The sequence below is a fragment of the Cavenderia fasciculata genome (assembly GCF_000203815.1).
Source record: "Cavenderia fasciculata unplaced genomic scaffold Scf_Dfasci-G-o-80e12.f1-5, whole genome shotgun sequence".
NCBI classification, from domain to species: Eukaryota; Evosea; class Eumycetozoa; order Acytosteliales; family Cavenderiaceae; genus Cavenderia; species Cavenderia fasciculata.
In genome coordinates, this window is record NW_004457735.1 from 2209081 (window position 1) to 2224602 (window position 15522).

At 35.1% G+C, this 15522-nt stretch overlaps 8 protein-coding genes across 8 annotated transcripts; 5 read left to right on the forward strand and 3 right to left on the reverse strand.

Moving 5' to 3' along the window:
- Positions 1–51: 51 nt before the first annotated feature.
- DFA_05676 (putative zinc transporter) lies at positions 52–4709 on the forward strand (the record flags this gene model as incomplete). The annotated part of the gene is made up of 6 exons (XM_004361337.1): positions 52–784; positions 1796–2224; positions 2350–2385; positions 2721–2740; positions 3317–3390; positions 3554–4709. The coding sequence occupies 6 exons, from the start codon at positions 52–54 to the stop codon at positions 4707–4709; spliced, it is 2448 nt and encodes an 815-aa protein (XP_004361394.1).
- Positions 4710–5289: 580 nt separating this feature from the next.
- On the forward strand, positions 5290–6026 carry DFA_05677 (uncharacterized protein; the record flags this gene model as incomplete). The annotated part of the gene is made up of 2 exons (XM_004361338.1): positions 5290–5542; positions 5614–6026. The coding sequence occupies 2 exons, from the start codon at positions 5290–5292 to the stop codon at positions 6024–6026; spliced, it is 666 nt and encodes a 221-aa protein (XP_004361395.1).
- Positions 6027–6119: 93 nt separating this feature from the next.
- Positions 6120–7781, reverse strand: DFA_05678 (uncharacterized protein; the record flags this gene model as incomplete). The annotated part of the gene is made up of 2 exons (XM_004361339.1): positions 6120–7234; positions 7355–7781. 2 exons carry the CDS (start codon positions 7779–7781, stop codon positions 6120–6122), a joined length of 1542 nt encoding a protein of 513 aa, XP_004361396.1.
- A 265-nt stretch (positions 7782–8046) lies between these two features.
- Positions 8047–9553, forward strand: coxA (cytochrome c oxidase assembly protein; the record flags this gene model as incomplete). Its single annotated transcript, XM_004361340.1, has 2 exons — positions 8047–8609; positions 8677–9553. 2 exons carry the CDS (start codon positions 8047–8049, stop codon positions 9551–9553), a joined length of 1440 nt encoding a protein of 479 aa, XP_004361397.1.
- A 68-nt stretch (positions 9554–9621) lies between these two features.
- Positions 9622–10424, reverse strand: DFA_05680 (NUDIX hydrolase family protein; the record flags this gene model as incomplete). Its single annotated transcript, XM_004361341.1, has 3 exons — positions 9622–9849; positions 9947–10109; positions 10204–10424. 3 exons carry the CDS (start codon positions 10422–10424, stop codon positions 9622–9624), a joined length of 612 nt encoding a protein of 203 aa, XP_004361398.1.
- A 419-nt stretch (positions 10425–10843) lies between these two features.
- Positions 10844–11821, forward strand: DFA_05681 (uncharacterized protein; the record flags this gene model as incomplete). The annotated part of the gene is made up of 4 exons (XM_004361342.1): positions 10844–10876; positions 10938–11017; positions 11128–11294; positions 11430–11821. 4 exons carry the CDS (start codon positions 10844–10846, stop codon positions 11819–11821), a joined length of 672 nt encoding a protein of 223 aa, XP_004361399.1.
- A 369-nt stretch (positions 11822–12190) lies between these two features.
- Positions 12191–13129, forward strand: sre1 (steroid isomerase; the record flags this gene model as incomplete). Its single annotated transcript, XM_004361343.1, has 2 exons — positions 12191–12319; positions 12473–13129. 2 exons carry the CDS (start codon positions 12191–12193, stop codon positions 13127–13129), a joined length of 786 nt encoding a protein of 261 aa, XP_004361400.1.
- A 120-nt stretch (positions 13130–13249) lies between these two features.
- On the reverse strand, positions 13250–15484 carry DFA_05683 (uncharacterized protein; the record flags this gene model as incomplete). Its single annotated transcript, XM_004361344.1, has 1 exon — positions 13250–15484. One exon carries the CDS (start codon positions 15482–15484, stop codon positions 13250–13252), a length of 2235 nt encoding a protein of 744 aa, XP_004361401.1.
- Between the last annotated feature and the right edge of the window lie 38 nt (positions 15485–15522).

The window sequence follows — 15522 nt, forward strand, 5'->3', positions numbered from 1 at the left end:
AATTCAAATTTATTATATATTCTCATCAATTCGAATACCAAGTAGTATATCATGGTTGAATACTACATCAACAACAAGTGTAATTGTATCATCGATAATAATCAAACAAACGAATTTCACGACCAAGTCATGTGCAAAAAGGAATTACATCATGGGTCATCTTCAAATCCAACTGTTTTCAACAAAGAAGATATTCCTTGTACATCAACATCCAATACATCACCAATACATTCACCTACTCTTTCAACTACAACCACCTCCAACAATAACAACAACAATGTAATTTCTCCAACTTCACCTGATCAACGTTTATCTTTATCTTTTATAACAAATAATAATAATCAAAATAATAATCAAAATAATAATAATCAAAATAATAATAACCAAAAAAATAATAATAATACTCAAAATAATAATAATAACCAAAAAAATAATAATAATAACCAAAATAATATTTGTAGAAATGTTTCAACTAATTGTATAAATTTTAAAGTAATTGATCAATTATCAACTCCACCATGTATACCATCAAAAAATAACTCAACTACTACTACCACCACCACCACCACCGACGCCACTACTATCATCAATGATAATACCGATATAATATCATCGTCATCATCGACGACGACTTCAACTTTGACTCCAACATTTCAATCATATAGACAAGTGGATCAAAATTTTAGTATTAATCAATTACCAACATTGGTAATCAAGAATATATTGGATTATGTACATGGAGGTAAATTCCCAGGTTATCATGCGGTCGTTGCCAAGTCTGTATGTAAATTGTGGTGGGATTTGACGTTGAGCACTATCAAATCATTTATTTTGGTAGAAATGTGGATGGAATGTAGGGACACTGAAATTGCCAATTGGTGCAATCAAGTGTCTCGGTTTTTGGATAGGGCCTATGGCCACAGTAGCGAAGAGATGAAATTCAAACGAAGATGTTGTGTCGATTTTATTCAACTCAAGATGGGGGTGACATCGCCCATGATCGAACCTGTCCTCTTGAGGATCAAAGATTACTTTGGTGTGGTTGATTTGGATTTGTCGTTTAATCGAATCGACGACAATGGTGCAGAGCAGATTGCCACGTTGTTGATGGGCCAGTTAAAGGGCTTGAATTTGGCGCGCAACCGTATCAACGATCGTGGCGCATGTGCTATTGCCAAGGAGCTGGCCAACAACACGACGCTGGTCAAGCTGAACCTGTCGGGCAACTTTTTTGGCCGGCCCATGATCGGCCGTCTCTTTCGCATCATTCAAGACTCAAACGACACGTTGCGCGACCTCGACATCTCGGGCGCGCTGGTCGCCGAGGCCATGGAGTGTCTCGAGCCGACACCCAAGTTTAGCAACGGGCCGTCGCTGACCAAGCTCACGCGTCTCAACATTGCGTCGACTGCATCCGGCCGACACATTGACTTTTTATTCAACTGTCGACAGATTGCCAACCTGCTCGTCCATCTCAACATCTCGGACAACAATATCCAGCCGTCGGCATGCAAAATCATCGCCGATGCGCTCATTCGCAAAGAGTGTCGTCTCGAGATACTCATCATCGACGACAATAGTATCGGCGACATTGGCCTGTACGAGCTGTGCAAGATGATCCCTCATAACCGGTCACTGCGTATCCTATCGCTGGGCAACAACAACATCTCGTTTAGCGGTGTCTCTCATCTCTGTCATGCACTCTCCAACCCCGGAGTCAAGCTCCAGGAACTCGATCTCTCCAACAACAGTCTCAAATCCATCTCTATACCGTACCTCTCTTTTTTGTTTGGAGCACATTCTAGAAACCGTCACTTGCACACTATCAAGTTGCGGTACTGCCAACTCGAGGATGAAGGTGCCGATATGATGTCCCGATCCCTTTTCAACAACACCTACATCAAGTCTATTGACATTAACGGCAACAATATCCAGAGCAAGGGGTGCGACTCGCTTGCCAAGCTCATTCAACAGAACCGCGTCATCGAAACACTCTGTCTTGGAAACAACTCGATCGACAATGTCGGAGCTGCCATCCTAGCCAACGCCATCAAACAAAACACGACACTCAAAATGCTCGATCTCGAAAACAACAACATCAACTATTTCGGTGCATTTCCTCTACTCGAGGCACTCAAAGTCAATACTACACTCCGCGATCTCAATCTTTATATTGTCAATATCCCAACCCGCAATTTACGTTTCTTTTTAAATGGTACCATTGGTTAGATAAACCAAAAAAGGTAGTCACCAACTCAAACCCAAACCCAAGACGTGTCCTGTTCTTGGACGTCGTTCACAAAACTCGGAATAAAACAAATAAATCCATCCCGTCTTTTTTTTTAATAGGTCATATAGGAGACTCTAAACAAAGATTGATTGAACGTAGGCAAACATATGAAATTGTGAGCAGAACGATCAGTCACGTGGATCACCAATTTTTCTCGAAAAAATATTTTCCCCAATAGTCTTGCGACCTTGAGATCGGTCTTGACACGGAAAGCGTTAATGACGTCAATCGCTACTTTTTGTCAAGATTTTTTGTAAAAATGGAGGTAGGGATAGAAAAAACAGTTTTCTTCGACGGGCAGCCTAAGAATCGTCTCCTATTCTTTCATCATCACTCATTCACTTTTCACCAACATTCCCTCCTTGTTTATTTATTTTCAGTGCCCAGCTCCCAAACACACACAACAACAACCATCAGTATTTATTTTTAGTAGTATTAATACTTGACAGAGTATGTAACAAATTATCAAATACAAATCAAATTATCAAATCAAATACAAATCAAACAAGAATAATGAAGATAAAGAAAGAAGAAGAAGAAGAATAAGAAAAAGGAAGAAGTAGAAGAAGAAGAAGTAAAAGAAATGAACAAGCAGCAGAAAAGAAGAGAAATAGAATTAAGCATGCTTTTCTATTAGTAAGGAGTCTAGAAATGTTTAAACATGGTGGTTTTAAATCGATCGATAGATAAGATAGATAGATAGATAGATAGATATCTACATTGTGTGTTTTGGAACGATCTTATTATTTGGGGGGGGGTAGGGGTTGAATCACCGATACTTTTACTTTTTTTATTTTTTATTTTTTTATATACATATGTGTTTGTAGGGTGTTTAAAATGATTAGTAGATTCCATCCCCCACCCTTCTTTGTTGTTGCATCAATCAAATCACTACTACCCTGTCACTGTCTCATTTTAAACAAACAAAACACTTTTTTATTAACATTTGTTTCATTATGTATGTTGTACTATTTAGGGATTTTTTTTTTTTTTCTAAATTAAAACGATCAATCATAACCGTTTTAGATTGTACTATTTACAGGTCAACGTTCAATTATACTCTTTTTACAACAACATAATAATAATAACCTTAATAATTTGTAATAACTATTCAACAAAAGTAGTAGTATAGAACATGGTCAAGAACGAATACAGTGCCATTTCATTAAATGATGAGTAAGTGTATAATTTAAAAATTACTACTATTCTGTCCGTCCCCACAAAAAGTACCTAATATCTTTTTGTTTTCTTTTATTTATTTAGTATTGGAGAAGAAGAAAATGATATATTAATACCAAAAGTAACGATTACAAAGAAAAAGGAGGGAATCGAATGGGACAAAAAGACATTGTCATTGCTCATTATTGGTGTGTTGACCGTTCTGTATGTCATTGCAGAGTTGGGTTCGGCATTGTATACTGGTTCGTTGGCATTGTTGTCTGATGGTTTCCATAATCTTACTGATGCCGTATCGCTCTATGTTGCTTGGTGGGCTCTCAAGGCCAAGAAGCAAGGTAATGACCGTGCTGAGATATTGGGTGGTCTGTTGAACGGATCTTTCCTCGTCAGTATGAGTCTTTACGTTGCTTTGGAAGCTATTCCTCGTTTGGTGCATCCAGAGCCTATCGAAGGTGGCACTATCTTTATGAGTGTTGCCGGTGCCGGTTTGGCAATCAACACTATCGGTACCATTGTATTTGCTTGCACTGGTATGGAACATGCTCATAGTCACGGTCCAGGTGGTGGTCACAGCCACGGCGGAGAAAAGAAGGAAAAGAAAAAGGAAAAGCATGGTCACTCTCACGGCGGCGATGGTGAAAAGAAGGAAAAGAAGGAAAAGCACGGTCACTCACATGGTGATGGCGAAAAGAAGGAAAAGAAGGAAAAGCATGGACACTCGCACGGCGGCGACCACGGTCACGCTCATAACGACGGAAATGGTGCCAATGCCGACCACGACCATCACGATCATAGCGACGAACACCACGGTCACAGCCACGGTGGTGAAAAGAAGAAGGAAAAGCACGGACACTCTCACGGCGAAGGTGAAAAGAAGGAAAAGCATGGACACTCACACGGTGGTGAAAAGAAAAAGGAAAAGAAGGGAGGTCACGGTCACGGAGGTGAATCAAAGACCTGTATGGGTATGGATTTGAACATGTTTGGTGTTTTCATTCACTTTTTGGGTGATGCTATCAGCTCGCTCTTTGTTTTGGTCACTGGTGCCATCCTCCACTTTTTCCAAGGTCATCACTGGACTCTTTATGTCGATCCACTCTCTTCCTTGATCATCGTTGCCATGACACTTGCCAGTGCCATCCCACTTGTTATCAAGTGTTCCAAGGTTCTCCTCGAACCCACTCCAACAACCGACTCTCACGACGATCATGACTCTCATGATCACGATTCACATCCATAAATTATAATTATATATATAATAGTCTTCCTGTAGAATTCTATTGTGGTTCACAATCATCACACACACATCAACAACAATAATATTTAATATTTTTTACCCAATCATCATAAAATCTAACCAACCCAAACCAACAACCAACCCTCCCTCCTATCCTCCTCATCCAATCTATTTGCTAATAGGTGATTATTATATACAACAAAATATAATCAATCACAACAATACAATAGATTCCTCCGAACAACAAACAAATCATTTTGTAATTAATTGAAAAAGGAAATAATGTCCTTCTTTTTTTTTCTCACAGTTGGATATATATACCAATTAATTATTATCCTCTCCCACCCACATATAATAAATAAATAATATATTTTGTAATACCAAACAAACAAAAGTATAAAATAATATATTTATTATTCTTTAATAATTCCAACTCCAAACAAAAAAAGATATATCTATCCCCCAAGCTTGGGCAAATTCATTGAAAATATTTGATTGATCAGAATTGAACGCAAAGGATTTTGAAAAATTTATTTATACATACTTGCCTATTTACTTACCTTTTCAAATTCTACAAATACAAATGTCTACCAATGAAACTACATCAACTTCTACAACAGATACTACAACTACAACTTCAACAACAAATATAAAGAAAAATGAACAACAAGATAAACCATTTATACCGACATGTGTATTTATAAGTTTGGTTTATGTTAAATATCATAATCGATATTTACTAGTTCAAGAGGTTAATACTAGATATTTCATTCCTGCTGGTAAATTGGAAATTGGAGAATCTTTTGCTCAAGGTGCTTTAAGAGAAACACTTGAAGGTAAGAGACAAACAAATCTTTGCAATCTTTCTTCTTTTCATTAATCTTTCTTTCTTTCTTTCATTTTAAAGAATCTGGAGTAAAGGTTGAATTGAAGGGAATATTAAGAATAGATCATTCACCTGGGTTTAGAGGATACCCATCTCGTATGTTGGCGTACTTTTTGGCAGAACCTATTATTGACCAAACCATTGAAATGATAGAGATTGACAATTTAGAATATCCTAAACCAAAAGCATCACCAGATCATCATTCATTGTGTGCCAAATGGTTTACAATTGATCAAATTAAACAATTGTCTGTAGAAGCAAATCTTCGTTCAGACTCTATACCAAATGTGATTGCATACATTGAATCAAATCAACCAGTATACCCTCTATCAATGTTGGCATTGGAAGGATCGAAATGGACCATTCCTAATAGTGATGGCACTGAATCCCCACCAACCAAAGAAAAAGGTTTCTTGAGAAAATTGTTAAGATAACAAACAAGTCAGACAAAGAGTAGAGTTTAATATTAATAATAATAATGTACATAATAAAATACAATTAGAAAAAGTTAGGTAACTTTATTATTATTATTGTTGTTGTTGTTTTGGAATATTATTGATGGTTGGAGCTTTGGTATAATAGTTTACATTGTATTTACTATGAACGACGAAACAAGTGTTATCAAACATTGATAAAAGGGTAGCTGCAATCCATGCAGTTGTGAGTGGTTTCAAAATGATTTTGGCAACTAGATAGGCTGGATAGATTGAATAGACCAACAATACATCTTTCCAATTGGGTTGTGTTTGTCCTGGTACTCTGGGTGTTTTATCAAATGCATACTTTCTACTTGCTTCCTCGATTGCTGTTGGTAATACGATACCACCAATCACACCAGTAAATATACCTCCACTAAAACTCATCATCTTGAGAGTACCATAAATGAGCCCGACAAAGAAGTCACTTTGGTATGCCAACATGGAATTAGTTGAAATCCAACGACCTTGAAACAAGTCAGTCTTTGGGTTGTCGTTATTGTACTTGGTCATGATTTGGAATTCTTGTTCGACAACATTGGATTGATTCAAAAACTTTCGATTGGCCAACCCCGATCTACTGAGCAGACGACATGCATGTTTATAGTCTCTATTGTATCGGCTTGGAAACGATGCCATAAACTCTAGCAATGGGATGGCACCGGCATTGACCAAACGTATCTTGACCACTGCGTCTCCTTTGGTGGCCAATTCCACAATACTGTGAATGATGTAGGTTCTGACGGCGAATGGTATTTGAGGGGCACTTGCCAAACGAACCATCTTGTCAATCGGCATTTTAGAGTATTCTTTTGGGTTGATGAGTTTCTTGGCGACAATATGTGAACACATTGCAGTTACACCCAACAACCCATACTCTGTGACGTTTTGATCCATCTTTGGGTTTTGTTGAACAAATGCCAATTCAATCCTCTTTACTGTAGCGAGATGATTCACTACCAAACTCTCTATAATATCCAAAATAGTTCCATAGTTTGTTGTCATTGTTGTTCGTTGTACTGTAGGTGGTGGTGATAAAAACACATCCTTTAATAATATAGTTAATGGGAGCACATCAAGTGATAGTTTCCCAGAACTGAGTGCATCACTTTTGATTAATCCAAGTAGATAACCAATAACACCCGACACTACTTCCAGGTCAATTTCTAAATAGAATAGAATAGAATAGAATAGAATAGAATAGAATAGAATAGAATATTAGTAACAATCATTTAAATGTACACGTTGGACCAACATCCATTATCAACAAAACCACAAACACATACTAGCAATTTCATAGGCAACATAGAGAAATAGGATATGTCTAAAAGGATTGAATGATTCCATGATTGTCTTTTTTTGATCCATAATCTTTTCACGTTTCTGTTTAGCATTATTGTATTGTCTTTCTTGTTGATAATTATGTTGTCTATTATTATTATTGTTTTGTTTTGATGTTGTTTGTTCATTTGTTGTTCTTGTTAAAGTTGCTCTTTTCAAAGCTTCAAAGTTTAACCATTTTGCTTGAGCAGTACGTTTTGTACTTGTTGGTTCTTCCGATGACGATGAAGATGTATAATATCTTATTGATGATGATGATGATGATGATGATGGAGGGGAAATAATCGTAGTAGACGACCTATGTGAATTTAATTTAAATGATGATAATGAAAATGAAGCAGAGAGTGCCAACGACCTCTTTACAGAGTTCATTCCACTCATCATCATCATCATTTAGTCTCTATTTAATATTTAATTAATTTAAAAAGGGTAGATAGATAGATAGATATCTTATAACATCCTATTATAATCTATCTCTTGAATCTGGAACTTTACTAAAATTGAACAACTAATGATTAGCAAGGTTTTTTGTACATACCTCTGGGCTCAATTTCGCTTTGAGTTTGCAGATTAACTTTAGCTCATTCATTGTCTTAAACAAACGACACAAGTACTTGATCATTTATAAACAAAAAGGATGATACTTGGTAGAAGTAGTAAAAGGTTGTTGACAACAATCAATTTAAATAATGGAAATATCATCAACAATCAACGGTTAAGCAATGTAGCTGCTGTTGCTGGTCAAAGATTCATCACTACTAGCAATAATAGACATTCATCTCAGTCATCATCATTGCCATTATCATTATTCTCAAATAATAGATCAAACAACAACAATAGTTTGATTACATTCTCATCACCAACTTTAAAACCATCTTCATCTTCTTTATTTACAAATAAAAGATTCTATACAACATCTGAACAAAAACAAGATGAAAAGAAACAAGAAGAACAACAACAACAAGAAGAAGAAGAAACAGTTAAACAAGATGATATTGGAAAAAAAAGAGTTGCAAGATGGTTACTGTTTAGTGCTGGTTTGGTAGGTGCTATGGTTGTTGTTGGTGGTATCACTCGTTTGACAGAATCTGGGTTATCAATGGTTGAATGGAAACCAATTGTAGGCGCCGTACCACCAATCACTCAAGAACAATGGGAACAAGAGTTTGAAAAATATAAACAATTCCCAGAGTATCAAAAGTACTTTGCTTAGAAAAATATATATCTATTTATTATTATTAACACTTCTTTTATATTTATCATTTAGATTAAATAAAGGAATGACATTGGAAGAATTTAAACAAATCTTTTTCTGGGAATATAGTCATAGATTGATGGGAAGAATGATTGGAGTAGCATTCTTTTTCCCATTTGTTCATTACTGGCGTAAAGGTTATATCGATAGATCGTTGGCCAAGAAATTGAGTGCCATCTTTTTGTTGGGTGGTGCTCAGGGTGCGTTGGGCTGGTACATGGTCAAGAGTGGATTGGATGAAAAGTTGATTATTGGAGAGGTGCCACGTGTCAGTCAGTACCGTTTGGCTGCTCATCTGGGATCTGCTTTTGTCATTTACAGTGCGTTGCTTTGGATTGGTCTCGATTTGGCGTCACCTGCCAAACTGACTGAATCTGCTCGTCAACGTCTCTCACAATACAGTCATCAATTGACTGCTCTTCGTCGATTCACTCCGATCACTGCCAGTCTTATTTTTGTCACGGCCATGTCTGGTGCATTTGTTGCTGGTTTGGATGCCGGTCTCGTTCACAATACCTTCCCCACCATGAACAATGGTCAATGGATTCCAGATGATTTGATCGATCCCAAGATCCAACCAAAGTGGCTCAACATGTTTGAACACGACGTTATGGCCCAGTTTGACCATCGTCTACTCGCTACCACCACCTATGTCAGTGTCCTCACTCTCGCCGCCCTCGCATCGCGTGGTCGTGGCGGTCTTACCCGTCGCGCCCGTCTCGCCTTTAATTCACTCGCTGTCATGGCCACCGTCCAAGTTGGTCTAGGTATTGCTACCCTTCTCACCTTTGTACCAGTCTCTCTAGGTGCCAGTCATCAAGCTGGTTCCCTCTCCCTCTTATCCATTGCCATTTGGTGTGTTCATGAAATGAAAAAGTTACCAAAATAAATTAGAGTAGAACAAAAGTAATAATAATAATAATAATATTAAGATTTATAGAATTTTAGATGATTGATTTATTTTTCATCCAAAGATAGATAAACATAACGATATTTACTAATTAATTGTGGAATACTAGATATTACTGATCCATATCGTTGTTGATTATTATAAAGTTCGAAAAGAGGAACGGCTATTAATTTTAGATTTTGGGGAACTGCAAATGTACATTTTTCTGGAAGTGTTACAACATATAATTTTTTACATTCTTTTGGTTTTGAAATATGTGGAGGTATATATGGATACTAAATAAAGAAATAAAGAAAATAATTTAAATTAAATTTGGAATATAATTATAAATATAAATAGTATTTTTATATGGTTGGTTGTTTGTGTACATACAAATGTGTGTTGTTCAAAACTTGGTCTCCACCAAGTTGATACCAATTCTCCAATTTCCCAAGGTGAATCATCTGGTGCAGTTCCAATTGGTGAAAGTTTCTTTGTTAATTTTCTTATTAAACCATCAACTTCATTTTCTCCAGGTTTTAATTTACCTCCTGGTCTAGAAAGAAGAGAGATGAAAGTAATGATATTGTCAATAAATGATCTTAAAGAGATATAATGATCATCATATCTGTAGTTTGGTAGATAGTTACAATTTAAAATAAGAATTTGACATTTGTAACAATAGTATATGAGGATGGTTGTGTTCATGAACAATGATGATCGATTCGACAGTCTTTCTAGTACCTTCTTTATCAAATGTTTCTTTCATTCTTGTTAATCTCTGTGCTACGGTTGCATCCTTTTCAGCAACAGGTTCTTTAATACCAAATGAATAACTTGTATTAAAGTTATATAGAGTCAATGTTTTCATCATCTTTTGAAAGAGAGTTTGTGTGCGTGAGTTAAAGCAAAGTGTCGTCCTATATAAATTATATATATGTTGATAAAGTATCTGTCTTTCTATTCCTATTCCTATTCTATTTCTATCTTCATTATGATCACAACCAAACTAGTTATCACTCTCTTTCAATACTTGCAGATGCTGATGATCACCAGCACTTCCCTAAAAACAAAAATTGCAGGTGAACCCACCAACGAAATTCTTTTCTTATTCTATTTTAGAAACAAAAGATAGATAGATAGATTAAGATTACATATGTAGTCTTGACGTTAGATGAGAGGACACTGTAGATGCTCAGATATTGTGGAGATATCTATTCTCCTGATACTCGAATTAATGAGATGATCAAAAGGCATATATAGTACTACTACAAGGCCCAACTAATTGTAATGGCTATCAATCATCCACTTCAAATCGTTCAGGTAGAAACAAACAAAGAAAAGGGAAAAGAAATAAGAGATATGACAACACCTATTACACTAGAAGGTACCAGGTTCATACTTTTATAAACTAGTCGCTTCATCCATTGTTAGTGTAAACCAAGAAAATACTTTCATTGATAGGTATGTATGATGATGCAATTAAAATTAAAAATTGATTGATTGATTGATTTATTATTATTCAACAACAATGATTAATATTTCTTTCCAATATTTATTTATAATATCATTAGAGATGGAACACACTTTGGACTCATCCTAAACTATATCAGAGATGGAGACATATCGATATTCCCAAAGAATATAATGAATGTGGTTGAAAGGGAACTAATCTTTTATGGATTACCAACACCATCACCTTCTTCATTATTAACCTCTGAACAGGTTTCAATTATCAATGGTTGGATCGGTCGGTCCTTAAAAATCGGCTCTCTTTTGCATAAAGTAAGTACTTATCAATATTGCAATCAATTTGCATAAAGAAAGAAATAAGCACAACCAATTTTAAATATTCATATTGTTTATTTTTATTTAGGAACCAAAGATGGATTTGAAGCAGAAACCATTCATAAAAACATTGATGGTAAAGGAGCAACCGTTCTCTGGATCAAAACAAATGACGGCAACATATTTGGAGGATTCAACAACCAATCTTGGGATTCAAGTGATAAATATGGTGGTGATATGAATTGTTTCATCTTCTCGATTGTCAACAAACAAGGACTACCTCCAACCAAATACCTTCCAAAAGGTGATGGACAGATTGTTTATGGATCATTACAAGCTGGTCCAACATTAGGGCGTGGTCATGATTTTAAAATTAATGATCAATGTAACACCAACTTTTTGAGTTACCAGAAATTCCCTTCCTCTTATATCGATACAACTGGTAAAGGACTCTACATTGACACCAACTACAAATTTTAAAGTTGAAGAAATAGAAATATTCTAATGAGGAACAACTTAAACTTTTAAAAATAAAAAAAAGTAAAGATAAATTAATTAAAAATTTTTTTTATAGTATTGTTTCCCATCCCATGGGCGACATGACGAATGGTTCATGACTAAATTAGGAAAGAAGAGAGAGATGTCGAGATAAATTTTATGGAGACACAGATTTTTTGTAAAAAGCAATCAAGGCGCTTTGGCCTTTTTTTTTTTACATTTTTTTAATCGAATTAAAGTGGGTCGCGTTTGATTACTTTGGAACCTTTAGTTCGGCTTTTTATTGTTATTGTTTTGATGAGAAGTCACAGCAAGCAGCAAGAGTAGTAGATAAGATATACAACAACAACAATGGAGTACATCACACCAATTACTCAGATGATTGATAACTTTACATGGGATAGCAACACCCCATTATCATCATGGGTATTCCCAGCTTCAACCTCTGTTACCTATTTGGTTGTTGTCTTTCTTCTTAAAGTATGTCACCACACACATTGTTTTGTGTGCAGCAGCAGCATCATTTTTTTAAGAAAAAGATAGATCTATCTATCTAACAACACAAACGAGAGACTAACACACAAATTAAATTATATTATCTTTTTTATTTTCATTTTGATCTATCTATTGTAGCAATTTATGAAGAATAGAAAACCAATGTCATTAAAGGGAGTATCAATCATTCACAATTTCAATTTAATTTTATTGTCATTTGCAATGATGGCAGGTGTTTTAGAGGCAGCTTACAGACAAGCTTTGGAAGAGGGACCATTCTCGTTGATTTGCGAGCGTACCCCATTTGCTGTCCAAGGACGTATTGGATTCTGGATCTATGTTTTCTACCTCTCCAAATATTATGAGTTGTTTGACACTGTATTGTTGGCACTCAAAAAGAAGCCATTGATCTTTTTGCACGTTTTCCATCATATGGCCATGGTTCCAATCACCTGGCAATGGCTCAATGACCAATGGTTGGTTGGTAGTTGGTGGTGCACCTTTGTTAACTCGTTCATCCACACCATCATGTACTACTATTACCTACAAACTTCACTTGGCAACGACTGCTGGTTCAAGAAATACATTACCACTGCTCAAATCGTCCAATTTTTGACTGGAACCGCCATGGTCGGCTACTGGTTCACCATCCGTAACAAGGAAAACTGTCAAGGTGGTCTTGCCCCTGCCATCGTTTCCTTTACCGTCAACTCTGTCTTTATTCTCCTCTTTATCAAGTTTTACATTAACTCTTACAAGAAAGGTCCTGCCGCTTCAAGACCAAAGAAAGAATAAACTTAAAAAATTAAATAAATTAAATTAAATTAAAAACTAATCCATCCATCCATCCATCCATACGTATAATTAATTAATTAATATTTATACACCTAATTTTATTTATTTACAATTATTGATTTAATTTAAGAAATCAATAATATCAATACCACCTAAAGATGATGTTGGACATTTAAGATTATTATTATTTTTAAAATTGAATAGTGTAAATCTTATTAGATCGATACTATTGATTTTGGTTGCATAATCGAGTAGTCTTGGTATTTGGTTGTTGGAATGATTGTTTGACAATTTAATAATTAAATCCAACAAGTTGATATAATCATCTGGTGTGGATGGTGGTGCAGAAAATGCTAAACAAGACTCTAGAGTCAATGGTGAAAAGTTGATTGTATCAAAGTATTCAAATACTTGTCTATGTTTGGGGTCATATACTTTGATCAATCCAAAACTAGAGTTTGCATAATTGATCTTTCTAAAATCTACTTGGTTTGGTTGTTTCTTTTCCAACTTTAGATACAAATCGATAAGGTATTTGATGGTATCTGGAGATTTGATGGGATGAAATTCTATTTTGGTTAAAATGGACGATTGACTAGTCTCATCCAATTGTTCTAAAAAGAATTTGACCACCAAGTGAGAATCATAAAGTTTCATCGACTGTACTATAATGTCTCTTGATATAATTGCCTTTTTTAAATCTTGTTGTTCGTCTGATGTTGTTGTTGTTGTTTTATCAACACTCGCTGAGAGACGATTATATAATTGCCAATAGACATAAGATATTAGAGAAGGGTCATTTGAGAGACAGACTGCACCATGTAACATGACTTTAGCATCCAATGGGTTTTTAGGTGGACATCTATTCTCCAATAACCATTTTACCATGTCTACATTATTTTGTCTAAACATGTTGGTCAATATGAGGTTGTATGCAAGAGTAGCACCCAACGATTCGGCATAAAGAATACTATGAATGTCGGTTGGATACACAACCTGACTTTTAATAGTGTCTCTGTCAAATATTTGAGAGATTAACAATTCTACAACCTTTTGGTCCTTCTTTTGAAAGGCTAGGTTTAAAAGAGAAGGTTGAAACTCTAATTGTGGTACCACTTTGATAATGTCTGGTTCATTTTGGTATTTTTGCAAGAGCAGTGTTATTTGATCGACTAGGTAGAGTAGATTGTCTGCATGTTGGTAAGAGTCTATCCTAAGTGTTGATGGCATTATCTTTCGGTGATAATAGTTGGCCAGTCTCTCCTCCAAATCAACCAAAATAACCTTTAACACTTGTAGTTCTTGGTAGGCCAGTGGAGACTTGATGTCATAAAAGTATTTTGAAAAGAGGTGTGATGCAAGATAGTGTTTAAGAGTATTTGGACATCTCTTAAAGTTGAATTCTAAAATGTCACCACGACCATCTTGCAGTGCCAAGATGTTAATATCTACAACGATTAGATCTACAATATCACCATTCAAAGAGTCAATCTTTTTCAAAATAGACTGATACTCTTGACAAGTTATCTTTTCAATATTAAACTTTAAATATCCCAATAATAACTTTTTTAAACTTTTTCCATCCCATTTATGATTTAAAATATGATCACAAATATAAAATACTATATCAAATGATCTATATTCATAAATTATTTGATTATTATTTAAATCTATTATTTGATTATTATTATTATTAATATTATTGTTTGTTGGTTGATGATCTATTTGTTGTTGATGTTTATAAATATTAAAACAAAATAAATAAATGTCTTGATCAATGATACTATATTTATCACTGATTGTTCTTATGTAGGTGTTGTTTGGATGAAGATTATAGATATATTTAAATATTATAAAAGGTCCATGTATGAGTGATGCCTTGTATATATAATAAATCACCTCTGGTTGATTCTTGTTGTATCTATTGTAGAAATACTCTACAATCTCTAATCTCCTTCCAATACATGCTTCATTTATAAACCATTCCAAGTTTGGTATGAACCTTTCTCTTTGTTCTCCTCCTCCTCTGTTTGCATCGGTTGATCTCCACTGAAATGGTTCATATTTTGATTCCAAACATTCAATGTATTGAACCAAGTATGATTTAAATCCGAATCTAATTAAAAGGTATACATTATCTTTAATGTGTTGTTGCCATCGATAGAATTGTTGTTGTTGTTGTTTCTTGTGGTGTGGTGCTATTCTTTTGTTGTTGTTGGTCAAGTGTTGACTAGTTGATCTATATTTCAACAATGAGAGATCTCTATTCAACCCATATATATGTTGAAATATGGTTTGTCTAATGACTAAACTATGAAATACACTAGCAAATAATGTATAAATAGAATGATCCATGGATGATAATTATGAAAGTGTTTAAAATTATTTGAAAA